Below are 16,493 nucleotides of genomic sequence, written 5' to 3'. Positions count from 1 at the left end.
TATTTCTGAAAGTCACTAAAAGCCAACATTCCAAATGTGTAAATAAAGCACCTCATTTGTGTTTATGTTTGTGCATTAAACATCAGGCTTCAGATCTCTCGGATGAGATTAGGTGTTATGTTAAGAATGATGATTCAAGCCCTGGAGGATGTTACTGGCCGGTAGTCACGAGTGTGACCATCAATGTTCCAAACTGTGAAGATTTTCTAGAACACATTTTAATAGTTGATCTCCCTGGAACTGGAGATTACAACAAGAGCAGAGATCAGATGTGGAGATCGGTAAATATTGCTGTCACTTTCAAAATAAAGCCAAATTGTCAAAGGTTAATATGAAATCTTGAACCCTTTACAGCATCTTTATTTCTAATTATTTTAAGGTGGTGGATTAATGCATACAAAAACTGTCAGATGCTCCACTGTTCTTGGTGTTGCTTAGTGTCTTAATAAACTTGAATAAAGCATCTAAGCACATTGTGAATACATACACTAGATTATGCTGTAAACATATGCATGCAATGTGTTTCAATTGTTTAATAAGTCTCTCATATATATGTTCAATTATTATTGATGATCATTTTCATTCTGACTCATAAAGGGAAAACTTGTTTGTTAGAAGTATAGGTAACACTTTACAATTATGGTTGCAAATGAAACATTATATATATAATTTTAACATTTGTCTACATTTGTGACTGTACAATGGAAGAAAAATGTAAAAATTTATCAGTGGATTAATTAACAGATAATTAAGAGCACTAACACATAAGTACTAGGTAGGTGTCACATTACTTCTTCATCTGAGTAAACACACTTATCAGTTCATTATCAGTGTAAAAGCAGCAGTTAGTAAACAGTTATTGATTAAATAATCTATGAACAAATGATACACTAACATATCAATTAACTCTGGATTTAATTATAAATCACTAAGCACTTAATCTGTGAGTAAATAATGATTTATTAACATACACAGGGCTCTGTGCATGTAGTGATACCATAGCTGAATTTGGTCAACCATTTTATATAAAAAGATCAAATCAATGAAGTTAAACAAGTAGCCAATTACAACACTGAGAAGATGCTGCATTAGAATTGGCAGTAGTTATAACGAGAGGGAGATTAATAGTCTGTTTAAAGATTTTAAACTTATGCCTGTGCTTGACTCTGACCAGGGACACTTCCATCACTTTAAATGGAATAACTTAGTTCACTAACAAATGTGGCATACATCAAAGTATTTAAAAATTCATACCAGAAGAGTCACAAGCAGAACAGCCATGTATTGCTGTCCAGCGAGAGCTGTTCAAGTAATCATGGCTGTTTCCATTTCCCTATAGTTATCTTTCCCTATAATGTTGAAGTGTAATATCCTCTGATGTTTTATAGAAACTGAGAGAGTGTTCTACTGTGTGGATCGTAAGTGAAATAAACCGTGCTGGTTCTGAAAAGGAGACCTGGGAACTTATTTCTAACAATATAAGAGACATGGCACAAGGTGGAGAGTGCAGCAGCATCTGCTTCATATGTACCAAAACTGATGACATTGACCCACAGAACTACATGAGGTCAGTTGCAAGTTATTCTATTGCATTTGAAGATACAATTTACACTACCAGTCATGAGGACACATGGTTTCATGTTGTTAAAAAGGCATTTTGATTCAAAGGCTTTTGCTGAAGTTTGAAAATTGTTGCTAAGACAACTATTCAATATAATGCCTACATATGGATTTATGTCCAAAAACAGAAAACAGGAAATAATCATTTTAAAATATTTTTTTTCAAAACAAGTACTTTATGTAGAAATTTCTTGTCTTGGTGTCTTCATTATTATTCTAAAATGAGGAAAAAAGCCTGCTCTATGAGTGTGTCCAAACTTTTGACTGGTAGTGTATATATCAGCTACAGTTCATGCGACAGGCTTGCTACAAAATTAGCATTTTTTATATATATTTTATATATATATATATATATATATATATATATATATATATATATATATATAAAGCATTTGCCACAGTGAAACTAATACCTATCTAAATGTAGATCCACAAAGCTCAGGGATGAAGACTTGCAGATCACACCAAAGGTAATAAATGTAGTTTGGTAAATATTCCCAAAATATCCTTTAACTTGGTAAATGTAGTAGCATACGCAAATGTTTGTCTTACAGGACTCTCAGTACAATAACAGAAAATCCAAATGCATACTGCACAGGAATAACAAAGCCAAGGAAACGGTGCAGAAGAATTTTAAACGATCTACAGTTAAGGTATTTTCTTTTATTTTTTTCACTGTTTTATACAGGCAGAAAGTTCACAGACAGCCATGACGACATGCTTCCACACTGGCATTATCTGTGGTTCAAAAAACAAACAAAAGTACTACATAGTATTTAAGACTATGAAAGTAATATAAGAAAGCAGTATTCTCTATGATGTGAGCATTAAATGAATATTAATGTATTAATCGCAGTGATGTATTTGGAAAGGCTCACAGGGAACAAGTCTGACTACAGTTTCCAAAGGTTTTAGCTATTATTTAACATGAAGTTTCTTTCAATTTTGAACTCTTTGTTTAGAATGGCAAGATTTTATCAATCTAAATGATCAGGTTCAGTACCATGCATTAATATTCACCCCCCCAAAAACTTTTACTCAAAAGCTACAGAGCCCTAGGAAAGATCTTAAACATCTCTATTAGTACAATTGGTGTAATAACGTTCATGTTATTACATCAAAATTCATGGAATCACAACTAATCCTCCTTGGACAGGTGCACCAAGCAAGATTTCTTTCAGACTACTGATAAGGAAGGTAAAAGTGAAGCCAGCAGTCACTCAAAAAGATCAGGATGGTCTGAAAGCAGCAGGAACAGCAGTTACACAGAGAACAAAAATGAACTGCACTGCAATCATCTCAGTTACTACATCCCACATAAAACTCTGACAAAAAGAAGCACAGAGACGTGTGTCTGCGATTCGCACACAATTATTTTGGCAAATAATTCAGCATGTCATGTTTGTTCATCTAGCCAATCTCCTGACTTCAGTGCAACTGAAATTTTCCAGAGGATTTTAAAATTGAGAGCCCATCAAAGTAATCCTGGGGAATTAAAGATGGTTTGCAAAAAAAGGAATGGGTCAAAACTGAGCCACAATACTGCAAAAATCTAATTCCTAGAGAACTGCTTACAAACTATAGCATCTTAGAATAACTTCTCATAACTTACTGATAAATTCAACATTAACTGTTCAATAGCAGGAGTCTTACAGGGCTCCTCGGTGACTACTAAATGATGTAGTGACGAATACTTCTAAAAGTGTGCAGTATCTAAACTATAAAGGATTATAAGGATAACTATAAAGGATATATTATTATTCACAGAAACAGGTATCCTCAAAGAATGCAGCAGACACAACACCGCACTCTACTGGGTGATGTCCCTCGTGTTTGTTTGTTATTGTTATTTTTTAATGTCCTCTTCAGTGTATGTTCAATCAAAGAGATGACCCCTACAAATATATGGGCTGTGTATGTGTCCTACCTCCAAATTCTTTGGGAAAGTTCTTCTAAATATTACCAAGTGATTATGTAATTCCTATATGGTAGCTAATGAATGAGGTATTACTGTCTTTCATTAGGAGTTAATCTGGAACACTTCTAACATTATAAAGTGGAACAGTATAAAGTGAAACAAATAGTAACTCATTATGTAGATGTTGCTGTGTCTTTATTTAGGACACAATAATAATTAGAAACAGGTTTAAAAAGTAAAAGACATGGTAATTCATTACTAATGAACATGGTGTTACTGTGTTCTTTAGTAGTTAATTATGATCAGGAACAGTATTTTAAAGTGAAAACACATGAAAATAAAAATCCCCAATTAAAGGATATACTGTACAGGGGCAAGAAGCCATTTGAAAAGTGAGGGGGACACAGTTATCAGTAAGTTGTCAGTAAGTAGCCCCCTTTTCCCATATTGTAAAACATAAAATGCAGCCTTTGCAAATGTTAAGGCATATTGTATATTTTATGTTTTTTTGTCCCAAAATAGCATGTAATTTGACCAAGGGTGTTTAAACTGTACATGAACTACATCAGGATTAGCCTAGAACTCCCACATCGGTGCATTCCTAATCAAAACAACCAAAAACATATTTTCGGTTTTTCTTCTTATCTAATTAAACACGGCATGGACACATTCTCTGTTACACACAAGATGTTTGAACACATCATGTAGTTGAATCACAGCACGTTCATAGTAGAGTAGCACTTGCTTTGACTAATGCCATGTATTGAACACAACAGCAATAGAGTACTACCATAAAGCGTTTGCTAAAAAGACCACAATAGCAGGCAGGTCATCCATAACCATACACTTTCACTTCACAGTAGACAAAAGACCCCTATTATCTCACACACAATGTAGCACAGAATAACACATAACATTGCTGCACCTCTTTACAATAGCATCAACAACTTATTTGCATATTAAAGTCTCTTACTTGCCAGGAGCAGCACCTCCCAAGAGCCCTTGGGCATGGCTGCTCTGCATGGCCACGCTTCCTACGCGCCCATGACCGAAGGAGCCAGTAGCTGGATGTTACAACATGTTAACAAACAGCACACTTCGCTAACACTTTTAAAATAACAAGAGGAGACGATCTGTTGCTCCATGTAGTGTGCTAGTCCCCTTTTACCCAGTTCTCAGGACCACCACAGAGCAGGTATTATGTGAGTGGTGGATCATTCTCAGCACTGCAGTGACACTGACGTGGTGGTGGTGTGTTAGTGTGTGTCACGCTTGTATGAGTATTTTAGATACACCAGTGCTGCTGGAGGTTTTCATGGAGGGTGTGTGAATCAATTAAGCTTGGTAAAAGCCTTGAGTAGTCCTGACAGTATCAACCCTGACTGTGTTTCAATCACACTATGCTTAGCTTGAATAAGACGTTAGTCAGATTATGAAAACAGAACCATTCTGTTTACATGATGATAGCTTAGTTAGAATATCAGCCTCATTCTAACTATTTACCAATCATTGGTTTGCATGTAAATTAAGTCATTGTGAGAGGAAGCTCAGTAATTTGGTAGAAACCAGGTTTAGCCTACCTTGGGGTTACAATGGAAAAATGTCTGACTCTCACTCCATGGTTTTCCTCCACTAGAAACATTTAAACTGTGACGATACATTCCTTTCTGTGTTCACTGTGAGTTCTACAGAATTCACCAAGACAGATCCAATCCTGACACCAGAGGAAACAGGTAAAGTATAAAAACATTCTAAATATTAAATACACTGTTAAAAAAGGGTATATTTTAGTCCCCCAAGGTACAACCAATGTAAATGTACTCCTAAAAGTACAATACTGTCCTTAAGGCCCAAACTTGTACCTTAAATGTGTTTCAAAGGTACACTGCATTCACTTTACCAGGGGAAAGGGGTATGTTTGTATGTTTTTATAACTGTTTTAAATTGAAAAGTAAAGAAAGGCCTAGAGTCAAGACAGGGTTTGTAGACTCAATACAACTTGTAACAAATATGGTGCAGTTATGTTCTGTAACTAAAGGTACTGAATATGTACTCTTGAGGGCACCACCCAAGTGACAGTTGATAAAGTATGCAGGAGCCATGTATACGTATTTTGTACTGCACATACTCACAGTTGTTTATGGTAGTTTTGTCACATGGGTGCATGGTGGTAGAATCAAATCAATAAATAATTAATCAAATGAAATGTCACCTATTCACCAGTAGAAATAGAGGGGGTGAGTGGGTAGCACATATTTTTTGTCGCATGCTCCAAGGTTTGTTGTTTTGTCCAATATTTGAATGAGATTTTGTAATGAATAATCAATGTATTTTTTTTTAATTGGATTTTAGTCAACTTTAGGTCACTTTTACTGTGCATCATACAATGTAAACTCACTTGTTGTGCCTCTTAGTAACCCTTAATTTTATAAGTCAAGTAGTCATTACAAAGTATTTTTACCTTTCAAAAAATGTCATCAATAAAACATCTGTAATGATAATAGTTGGTCTGACATTCTGTGATCTGAACATTTGCAGAGATCCCTAAACTCAAAGAACTTTTGAGGGAGTACAACAATAACCGGAAAAATAAAATGATAATTCACTACATCTCTGGAGCACATGGAATCCTCTCCCTAATTCAAGGTTTCAAGGTAAGTGACACTGAAATGGTATGTACTCACTGTCACAATCATCACTAAACGTTTCAAAAAAGGTTTTTGTTTTTTTCAGAAACTAAACCCATTCCAGAAAACAAAGTAAGGAAAACATATAACAGTCACATCTTTGTACAGGTCGGCCTGTACACTCTCATTCAGTAGCTTAAACCCTCAAACTCTCAAGCAGAAAAGGTCTTTCCACAACCATCCATTAACCAATTCTCTTTAAACTCACCAACAGAAACGATCTATGCAAAGGGGAATGCAGAACTAGCCACAGCAGTTGGTGTTTTTGATATGACTCTAGTGACACATTGACATTTTCACGCTTGGTAAATGAGAGATATGAAACACAGAGAAAGAGAGAAGAAAAGAGTATGGTGAGAGAGAGAGAGAGAGAGAGAGAGAGGGTGTCAGCAGACCAGAAAATGGGAGAGCACATGCATATGCGCTGAGAGGGCTAGAAAGAAAATGTGAGTGCCTGAAATTTCTTTAAAAAAAGGCTCATCTACTCCACTGTGAAACAATAATCATTTTAACTTGTAAAGGTATAAACTGGCTGTTTTAAAATGTCATGTTCACTGAACATCAAATAGACAGCACAGTTATCCTGTGTGTTAAATTCTGTTAACTCATACTTTGAAGTACAATAGCATCCAAATTTGAAGGCAGCCTGGTTACTTAAATTTTTAAGACCAAATCAGATTTTACTTTGTACATAAAAGTTGCTCATCTGAAACCAAGCCCAACCCATAAAAAAAAAAGTATGTACCCAATCATTTGTTCGGCTCGCCGATCTCAGGTCAGGTAGCATACCCATAACAGGTCATCAGGACATAAACTTACTAATGTGAAAGGCTTTGTTTTAGCATGCTCTTTTATATTTAAAAATTTTATATATAAAAAATTATATTTTAAAAAGAGGAATTGAATTAATGATTATTTAACTTGTTAAAAAAAAAACAAACACTATAGATAAAATCTTTACATGTAGCAGGTCATTAGGGAGGAGACGTGTAGAAGAGATGGTGGAGAGAGAGGAAATGTGCAGAGGACTTAATAATGTCATCATTTGGGAAACATCTGACATTTTTTTTATTTGTTACAATCACTCTTTTTTTGCTTAGTTTTTTTAATGATTTTGTTTATAAGCCAATAAACATTACTGAATACATGCACATTTTATTGATTTGTTGACCACACTAAATAAAAATGTAGTGCTCACTGTACAGTTTAATAAAAAAATTCTGGTAGATGATATCTCAGAACAATTGTACAATTAATTCGGCTGAGCCCTGGATCTGTATGTGACCAGCCAATGCCCCTGGTACACTGTCAGAAATTTAACATTAAGCCTAAATTTTATTGGGCAAAAATTTGTGCATATGCAGTGTACGCTCATTTCATATAAAATGTTGACACTTGGTCATGAAAAATGCCATTTATATTTTACCTTTGATGACTTGATGCATGAATGCTGACATTTACTACTGAATTCTAACATGACTTATTTGAGTAATTTTAGTAAAAAGACATCTTTCCTAATTTGAAGACCACTGACAGAGAACAACACACTTCACTTTGGGTATCAGGGTTTTACTCAAGGAGATGAATATGAGTCTTAGTTACAGTCATCAAACTGGGGCTGTATCACCTGAGACGGGGGCCGCTGGTTTAACCCCTAAACAGCTACAGATATACACTCAGATGTAATATTTACAGTCTGAGCATTCTTGTGCTTACATGCATGAGTTTATTTCTTAGCTCGCAGTAACTGGCCCAAAACACTACCGGCCCACCCGGAATTCTCCCAACTCTCCCAATCATCAACTCCTGCGTTGATTAAGGCCATGGATTTTATTTATTCAAACACATCGACCATATCACGACCCTGTCGCTTTCTTTCCACTGTGTCATGTGTTTATTTTTCTTCCTTTATCCACAGCCTGTAAGCTGTGAAAGTATTAAGTATTATTAACCACACACACACACGTACACATCTTCAAAGCCGCTTATCCTTCCGGGTCACGGGGGGAGCTGGAGCCTATCCCAGCAGTCATTGGATGGAAGGCATGTTATAAACCATCCATCCATCATCTAAACCGCTTATCCTTCTGGGTCGCGGTGGGGTGCTGGAGCCTATCCCAGCTGTCATTGGGCGGAAGGCAGGATACACCCTGGACAGGTCGCCAGTCCATCACAGGGCAGACAGACAGACATACACATTCACACACACACTCACACCTAGGGGCAATCTAGCATGTCCAATCGGCCTGACTGCATGTTTTTGGACTGTGGGAGGAAACCGGAGTACCCGGAGGAAACCCACGCAGACACGGGGAGAACAGGCAAACTCCACACAGAAATGACCCTGGTCACCCGGCCGGGAATTGAACCCAGGCCATTCTTGCTGTGAGGCGACAGCGCTACCCACTGCGCCACCGTGCCGCCCATGTTATAAACCAGTAACACATATTTCAAATTAATGTTTCTATTCCAGGAACAGTTAAGGGCTATTATGGTGTCATTTTTGTTCCTCAAACTGGTTCAAAGCCCTGACTGCTACTGACATATTAAGTACACTGGAAGTGGTAGATACTGTTTACTTACTTTTTGTAACACCTTCATTTAACAGTTCTAATGGCATCTGATGGCATCTATAGGAAAGTTCCTTGTTAATTACATGTGATTTGTTAGGAATTGGACAGCAACATTTAATTTTTTCACGCTCAACACTCAAGTTGGTCACATAACTCAAGTTTGTCACACTAATTACTTGGAAACCTCATTAAAGATTACATAGAATACTAAATCCTAACCAAGCACTTAACACTAGCTTTTTTGTTTTGCTGTTTCCCTTTTGGTGATTTTAGATGTTTTAGTACTCTAAGGTCTTCTCGGTCAAACATGTAAAAATGTTCTATGGATTCTCCGATTCCTCTGAATCCTTTGAATGACTGAATTCTCTTGTGAAAGATCCTTTATCAGCACTGAGCCACACAAAGGAAAGAATGTCTAAACAGTCCCACATGAAATTAAAATGCATTTATTTATCACTATCCCGTTTTAATGATAGCCTTGCACACTAAAAACACCCAAAAAAAATGTATACACTAAAAATCATTTTGTAATAATATTTATATTTTAGATGGAAAACAAATCCAGACTACATGAGAACTTAAACAAAAATCTTGACAATGCACTTGAACACTTGCAAGACTACACTGGCCAAATCTACAGGTGTCTGGAACTGCATCTTTCGGAAGGAGCAAGAAAATCTGAAGAAAAATGTGCTGCAACTGCAAAAAAACTAATAAAACCGGTAAATGGTTACGTTTTATCTTTTATAAACTGTACTATTGGTAATATTTTTTAATGTTCTACTCAATCCTTTTATTACTCTGAAGAATAAGGGTGGTGGAGGATTTCACCAAACACTGACAGCACTGTGCAAGAATCATGGGTACTGCAGGTCTAGGAATGGACATAAAGATCTGAATACAGACTTGGTCAAAGACATGTTGCAAGAAATTAATAAAGCATTCAGTGACTTCTTCCCGTAAGTACTCAACTCAGTTCAATTTGTTGATATACTGCTTTATAATGGAATTATGCTTTCAGATACCAAAAGATAAAAAATGATATACTGACACCATGAGAGGACAAATTAAAGTTTAAATATTTCTTATAGTAACACCTGAGCCCCTCCAACAAAAAAAAAAAACATGTATTAACTATTCCACTTTTCATTTTGGTTTACAGTTGTTTTAAATGTTCTATTTGTTATTAAACACGTTGTTATTCTATCTGTTATTGTTGTTGTTATATATTTATTATCAGAACTTCAGCTAGATTAACTATTGCACTAGATATAGTTACTTGCTATTCAAACTACATGCTAGTCAACCATTTAAAGCTTTTCTGTTTTGCCACTTTCCTATAAATTGTGGTTACTCTATGAAGAAAGGTTGTACTTTCTGTCATGACTGCGGCTTATTGCTCAATATAGAGGTTCCTTATTAGAATAATGAGATGCTCTGGTATACGCATTTTCCTGAGAACACTCACAGAAGGCCTTGCTGTAGTCAAAATGCACATTAAATTGTTTTGAATTCTTTTTCAAGTATCCAGTTTTGTGTAACTGACATCAACAAAACTATCTTGGCTATTAGCATCTTTTTTTGTAGAGGGCTGCTGTGTATTCTGTCCTTGCTTTTTTTTTTCGGGGGGGGGGCTTTACAATACTAGACCACAAATAAGCATGAACTAATACTTAACTAATGCTTTCATCACAGTGAATTAATCTATAGACTAATACAGCAGGAAATCTAAGACTAATACAGCAGGAAATCATGAAGTATATACATTAATAAATACAGTGTCATAAAAAGTAAAGCTAAATTCCCCACATTGGCAGGCACACACAAACAATCCACTCATCAGGTGTATTTCAGACCACAAATAAGCATGAACTAATACTTAACTAATGCTTTCATCACAGTGAATTAATCTATAGACTAATACAGCAGGAAATCTAAGACTAATACAGCAGGAATCATGAAGTATATACATTAATAAATACAGTGTCATAAAAAGTAAAGCTAAATTCCCCACATTGGCAGGCACACACAAACAATCCACTCATCAGGTGTATTTCAGACATAGTTCTGCATGCTTAGTGAATGAAAACAGCCACAACCATGTGCAAGTCAACTGCATGATAATGCTGCGTTTTGCCCGTCTATGCTAAAATTGGAATTTCCACCCTGGTGAGTTTTCAGTGACCTAAAACATTGTTTTTGTGTGGACAGGAAACCAAAATGCAGAGATCAATGTTTAAGAAAAAACAAATATGTGAGGACAGGGTCTTACACATTCCTATGAACAAAATATATCTGGCATGTATTCCCATTTTCCATCCTGAGACTTTAGGAGCTATTAAGTGGTCATTCTTGACCTCCTGTTGCTATGAAAACCCCTTTCGAAACCAGAGGGTGAGCTGAAGATGAGATTCCACAAGCAAGGTCAAATGAGACTAAAGAATATTTTAAAGTTTCACACCCCTTTATCCCATATTCCACACCCACCTCATTCCATATTATAAGAGGAGACACAGTGATGTTGCTACTTTACAAGTTACTGTTGTAATAACAATTGTCATGTGTTTTTGCAAAAAGTGTTTATGTTTGGTGGATTTTTTAAAAATAGATATATGGCTTATTAAGACAAACTAGAACAAAAAGTATCATTGATGTGAAGCACCACTACTATGAATGCCCAAAAGCTATTTGATAGCACCTCCTTGTGGTGAATTAACAGCGTGCTAAATGTAATTGAGTGTGTGTGTGTGAGTGAGTAAAAAATTATTAGTATTTCAGAACAACACTTTCACTGTTATTTTTTTTTCAGGCTTGAGGGCAATGTAACCGAGAAATCACTGCAAGCACACATTGATAAATTTACTATCATCCTGGAGAATGAGATCACAGAATACAAAAATTCTACAGTGCTGACATTCCTTGAAACTGAGGTGAATACAATATTACCTTCTAATAATATCAATGAATTAGAAAATATATGGTACTTACCATAACCAACCATACCAAACCATGATTTCACATATCAGTTTACTATTTCTTGCAAGTTACATTTGGTATTGCCATACCATTCAGCTTCACTTGGTCTTTAAAGGGGAAGGCAATAAGTACAGCTTCAACTTTTTCTAGTCAGTACATTTTACAGGTACAGATATTAGTATTTTTACAGTTATTGCACTTATTTCATGGGATCATGCTGATCTGCTAAGCAACCCTCTGAACATAATAAATGTTGAACGTAATATGATACTTTTTTGTGCATTACCTGTATTACAAAGTTCTGTCTTGAGATCATTATACTACATTGTGTATTAACTTTAGCATATTTTTAACCTTTAGCATATTTTTAACCTTAAATCTCGGGCATGTTACTGCCAAAGGCCTATAATTTCTATAATTACATGGAAAAAGATGCAGACTGGCAGAGTTTGTTTTTGTTTTCTAATGTAAACAGGAAATGAAAGTGAAAGAAATGCTTAAAGAAGAAATTGTTGAGCGAAAAAAGGAAATATACGCATCTCTTTCTGAATCAATTAAAACCACTATGCTGCCCTGCTATCAGAGTAAGTTACAGCTTATGATATTTCTTAAATTGATGCATCTCATCTCATCCTAACATAGAAAAGTAAACAACACTGTACTGTATTAGGGGCTGCTGCCATTAGTGGAACTGGCTCTATGAGGGTGAAGCAGGAAATGCTGTTGAAACACATAAAATCATCAAAAAGTGAAATGTTCCAGACAGCAAAAAAAAATATGCTTGAACTGCTGGTTGAAACAATGGTTTGTATTTATATAATAAATTAAAGAGCCATAAATACATATTTGAAAAACAAACTAAAAGCATACTTATCATTTATAACCACTGTTATGTTGAAATGTTTGCTTTGACAGAGCTACATCACAAATGAGATAAGAACAAGACTAATGGATTTGCTGACGCATTCACTTGTTGGTGCAAACACCTTGTCTTACAAGAGTAAGTTATCTATAAAGCTGAGTGCAGGTTCATTTCTTGTCATAATATGACGAAAAGGGTGACCTAAACTTACTGATTAAAATCTACAAACCCATTTCCAAAAAAGTCAGGACAGTATGTGAAATGCAAATAAAAACGGTAAGAAAGCGGTAATTTATAAATTCACGTTGATCTGTATTTAAATGAAAGCAGTACAAAGAAAAGATATTTAGGATCAATCCCATTTCTTCTTTTTACCCCTACCCCTTGTTTTTGAGTGTCACCCTAACCCCTTGGAACTGAGTTACAAGGGGTAGTGGTTGAAATCTTGCCCTACGAAATGAGACAACCCTCAAAAAAAAAAGGCGGCCCATCGCGTCTTCGGTGATAGCAGAGAAGGGACAAGTTCAGCAGCCTTGCTGCTGGGCTTTAGTTACATTTAGGGCATCATTTGCCTTCAAAGAGGGGTATAAGACACTTAATTATTATCGCACACCGCTAATTCTTTGGTGATACGAAGCTGAAGTCAGCTATTCACCAGCTTCTCGTTCAAATTTTCCCGTTCCACCTTAAATGGTGCAGCAGTTACATTCTGGCGCTTCAGGCGTCAATACTGCTGGACTATTTAAGGTGGAACAGGAAAGTTAGCAAGCTAGCTACAGAGACATTAGCATTCTGTTAGAGATCTTTTATGCTTGTTATTAGGAAAACGACCACAATACATTGAAACGACATTAAACTCAGATCATACTATGGTTATCATCATTTTTTAACGGAGAAAATACTCACATTTGTGGGTTTCTTTGGTCGCTCGCGCATCCATCTTGCCGGTTTTCTTTTTTTTCCTAACACTTCACCCTACCCCTGTATCTCAACAAAAATTGGGACAGCCTAACTCTAGGCGTGAACACGCAAAACAGAGGGCTAAGGGCTAAGTGGTAGGGGCAAGGGATGAAATGGGATTGGGCCTTAATGTTCTACCATACCAACTGAGATACATATATATATATATACAGATAAGAACGATGTTCCTTAATAAGGGTTTGCCTGGATTTTAGGTATTTCACCCTCTACAGTTCTTAATGTTATCAAAAGATTCAGGGAATCCAGAAAAATCTCTGTACATAAAAAGCCAGGTCAAAAACTGCAGCTGAATGACCATGACCTTCAACTCCAGGCAGTACTGCGTTAAAAACTGATAAGCTTCTCTGATGGATCACCACATGGGCTTGAGAATACTTTGACAAATCATTGTCAATAAATGCTGTATACCGCTGCATTCACGAATGCAGACTGGCCTGACTGGCCTGGCTGTCTCCTATAGAAAATGTGTGGTGCATTATGAAGAGCAAAATACGACAATGAAGGACCCACATGAGTGCACAGCTGAAAACTTGCATAACTGAATAATGGATAAAAATTACACTTTCAAAAATGGATCAATTTGTGTCAACTCAAAAACAATTAGGCAAGATGATGCCTAAGGCAAGAACATGTAATACACTGGTAAACATACTCCTGTTCCAACTATTTTGTAACATGTTTCACATACTGCCCCAACTTTTTTGGAATTGGATTTGATTTATACAATGCATTTAAAACTGTAATCACATTCAAATGTAAAATTTTGTGTTACAGATGTGTCCGAAGACATGGAAGAAATAAAGAAGTTATTAGCTCAGGTCTCAGATTAGAGTAATCTACAAAAGAACTGTGCATCAGCGTTCTCACAGTAATCTCACATTAATCACAATCTCACATGATTTTTTTTTGCTTTGAGCTCTCACATAATGCGATACTTCTAAAATCATGGCAATCATCTACACTAACTGTTTTCTCAAAAAGCCAACAAAACATCCTTTTTAGAACATATTTTCTTTCTAAAAACATTTTCTTGAAATTTTGTTTTGATACCGTTGCTACACTGTAGTGTTTTGAGCATTGTTGTTTGAAACTAGACAGTTGTTATTGTTGCTTTCACATCATTTACAAAATTTTAGAATTCTAGTTGCTAGCATTGTTGTACTGCAGCCAAAAATTATAAGCAAATCTTAAGATACATTTCAAAAAGTAATTCGTGGCTATCTGTCATTGTTATTTGGTGCTCTTTGACTTTCTCTTTGTTTAACAACTGTTTGGCTGTAGGTATACTTTCAGGTTATGGATAAATGAGCTTTTGTTGTTGAAATAGAGATTAAACAGCTGCACAATTTGGCATTTTACAGCAAACAAACTACTTGCATTACACTGGCATTATTATGTTGTGCCATTTACGTGATACCTACTGCATACTTTTCTGCTTCATTTTGACTGTTCACAATATCAGTGATTACACTGCCTGCACTGAGTACAAGAGTGATTTGAGTGATTGTATTTTCTTTTCATATAAGTGCAGCTTTATTATACACTTGTCTTTTTTAAATGGGATTTATTTGTGAATGAATAAAGTGCATTTAATCTGATAAGCCTGAGAACCAAGGAGTCAAGAGTTAATTAAGAATTTGAATATAAAAGGACAATTAAAAAGGTACGGGGAAGCCTTTAATAAGCCCATTTATTATATGTTTTTAGTGGTCAGGGTTAGTGGTATATCTTAAGACAAAATGAAAGACTATTCTCTCTTTTAACATAAGCATTATATGATTTATTTGAAAAATAATGAAATAAAGAACAGAAAAGATGAAAAGTCTGAACTAGGCTTAAACTGACCGCTTGTATAAAATCAACAATTTATACATTTAAGTTCCCTTGAGCAGTGGATTAGTTAACTATTCATAGTGTTTCTGTCTACTAATCACTTAGAAATTATTTTGTTATTCAAATATTTGTGTTTTACAAAGCTGTTTGGACCATGTAATTAATCTATGTAAGTTTAAGTATTGTTTTACTGCACATATTGTTCACGTGTACCAGTTGTGTGCTGGGTAACAGCAAAGCATAGAAAAGAAAATACGGTAGAAATCCTTAATTTGGATGCACTTCAGAATCTGTAGATGACTGAAGATAATTCTAAATATGTGAAGCATAAACTCTGAAAATGGTCTTTTACTTATATCACTTTAAATACGATGTAGGCCTACCACTTAAAAACAAATGTATGTGTGAGGTGTTGTCATGCTGTATTGTAGCCATTCATGCAAAAAGAGTGTAATAAAAACACATATATTGAATTACATTTTTTACTCAGTCATCTTTTGAATTTACAATGTGAACAGCAAACCCCAGATTAGCATCTCTTATATCCTTTTCATTTTACCGAAACTGCAGTTTCGTACTTCTTATACACATTAGACTGCCATTCAAACTCTATTGACAAAAGGTTGACCTCTGTAATACTACAAACTAAACCAGTTTTTCTCAACCATGGTCTTGAAGGCCCATTGTCCTACACATTTTAGTGCTTTACCTGTGTTAACACAGCCACTTTCATTCAATAATGGGCTCTTAATCATTTATTTAATCAGCTTATTTGTTGGATCAGGTATACTGGGAGCAATGAAAACATTAAAAAGTGCAGGGCAGTGGGCCTTCAGGACCAGGATTGAAAAACACTGGTTTAAACCTGGCATGTCAAACTGGGTTCAGGCCACAGCTCTACAGAGATTAGCATTTCCCCTTATCTAGTGTTGTGAATTTCAATTCATCAAGGCCTTGATAGTTAGCTGATGGGTTGAATCAGGCGTGTTTAATGAGACAGAATGCTGAAGTCTGCATTGCTGTCAAGAGATGTTCACAGGTCA

General features: G+C 35.7%; 1 protein-coding gene across 1 annotated transcript in view; it reads left to right on the top strand.

Moving 5' to 3' along the window:
* LOC118803477 (nuclear GTPase SLIP-GC-like) overlaps positions 1 to 14,447 on the top strand; it is a 29,461-nt gene extending 15,014 nt beyond the window's left edge. Inside the window, exons 8-20 of the mRNA XM_036563969.1 lie at positions 87 to 281; positions 1,389 to 1,567; positions 2,048 to 2,090; positions 2,175 to 2,273; positions 5,175 to 5,271; positions 6,077 to 6,210; positions 9,347 to 9,527; positions 9,622 to 9,757; positions 11,608 to 11,728; positions 12,250 to 12,358; positions 12,445 to 12,578; positions 12,690 to 12,774; positions 14,392 to 14,447. Of these exons, the coding sequence (XP_036419862.1) occupies positions 87 to 281; positions 1,389 to 1,567; positions 2,048 to 2,090; positions 2,175 to 2,273; positions 5,175 to 5,271; positions 6,077 to 6,210; positions 9,347 to 9,527; positions 9,622 to 9,757; positions 11,608 to 11,728; positions 12,250 to 12,358; positions 12,445 to 12,578; positions 12,690 to 12,774; positions 14,392 to 14,447 (1,569 nt within the window). The remainder of the gene's footprint in view (positions 1 to 86; positions 282 to 1,388; positions 1,568 to 2,047; positions 2,091 to 2,174; positions 2,274 to 5,174; positions 5,272 to 6,076; positions 6,211 to 9,346; positions 9,528 to 9,621; positions 9,758 to 11,607; positions 11,729 to 12,249; positions 12,359 to 12,444; positions 12,579 to 12,689; positions 12,775 to 14,391) is intronic.
* The last annotated feature ends 2,046 nt before the right edge of the window (positions 14,448 to 16,493 follow it).

The sequence above is a fragment of the Colossoma macropomum genome, unplaced genomic scaffold (assembly GCF_904425465.1).
Source record: "Colossoma macropomum unplaced genomic scaffold, Colossoma_macropomum, whole genome shotgun sequence".
Lineage (NCBI taxonomy): Eukaryota > Metazoa > Chordata > Actinopteri > Characiformes > Serrasalmidae > Colossoma > Colossoma macropomum.
Note: the sequence above shows the minus strand (reverse complement) of the source record. Positions and strands in the feature narration are given on the sequence as shown.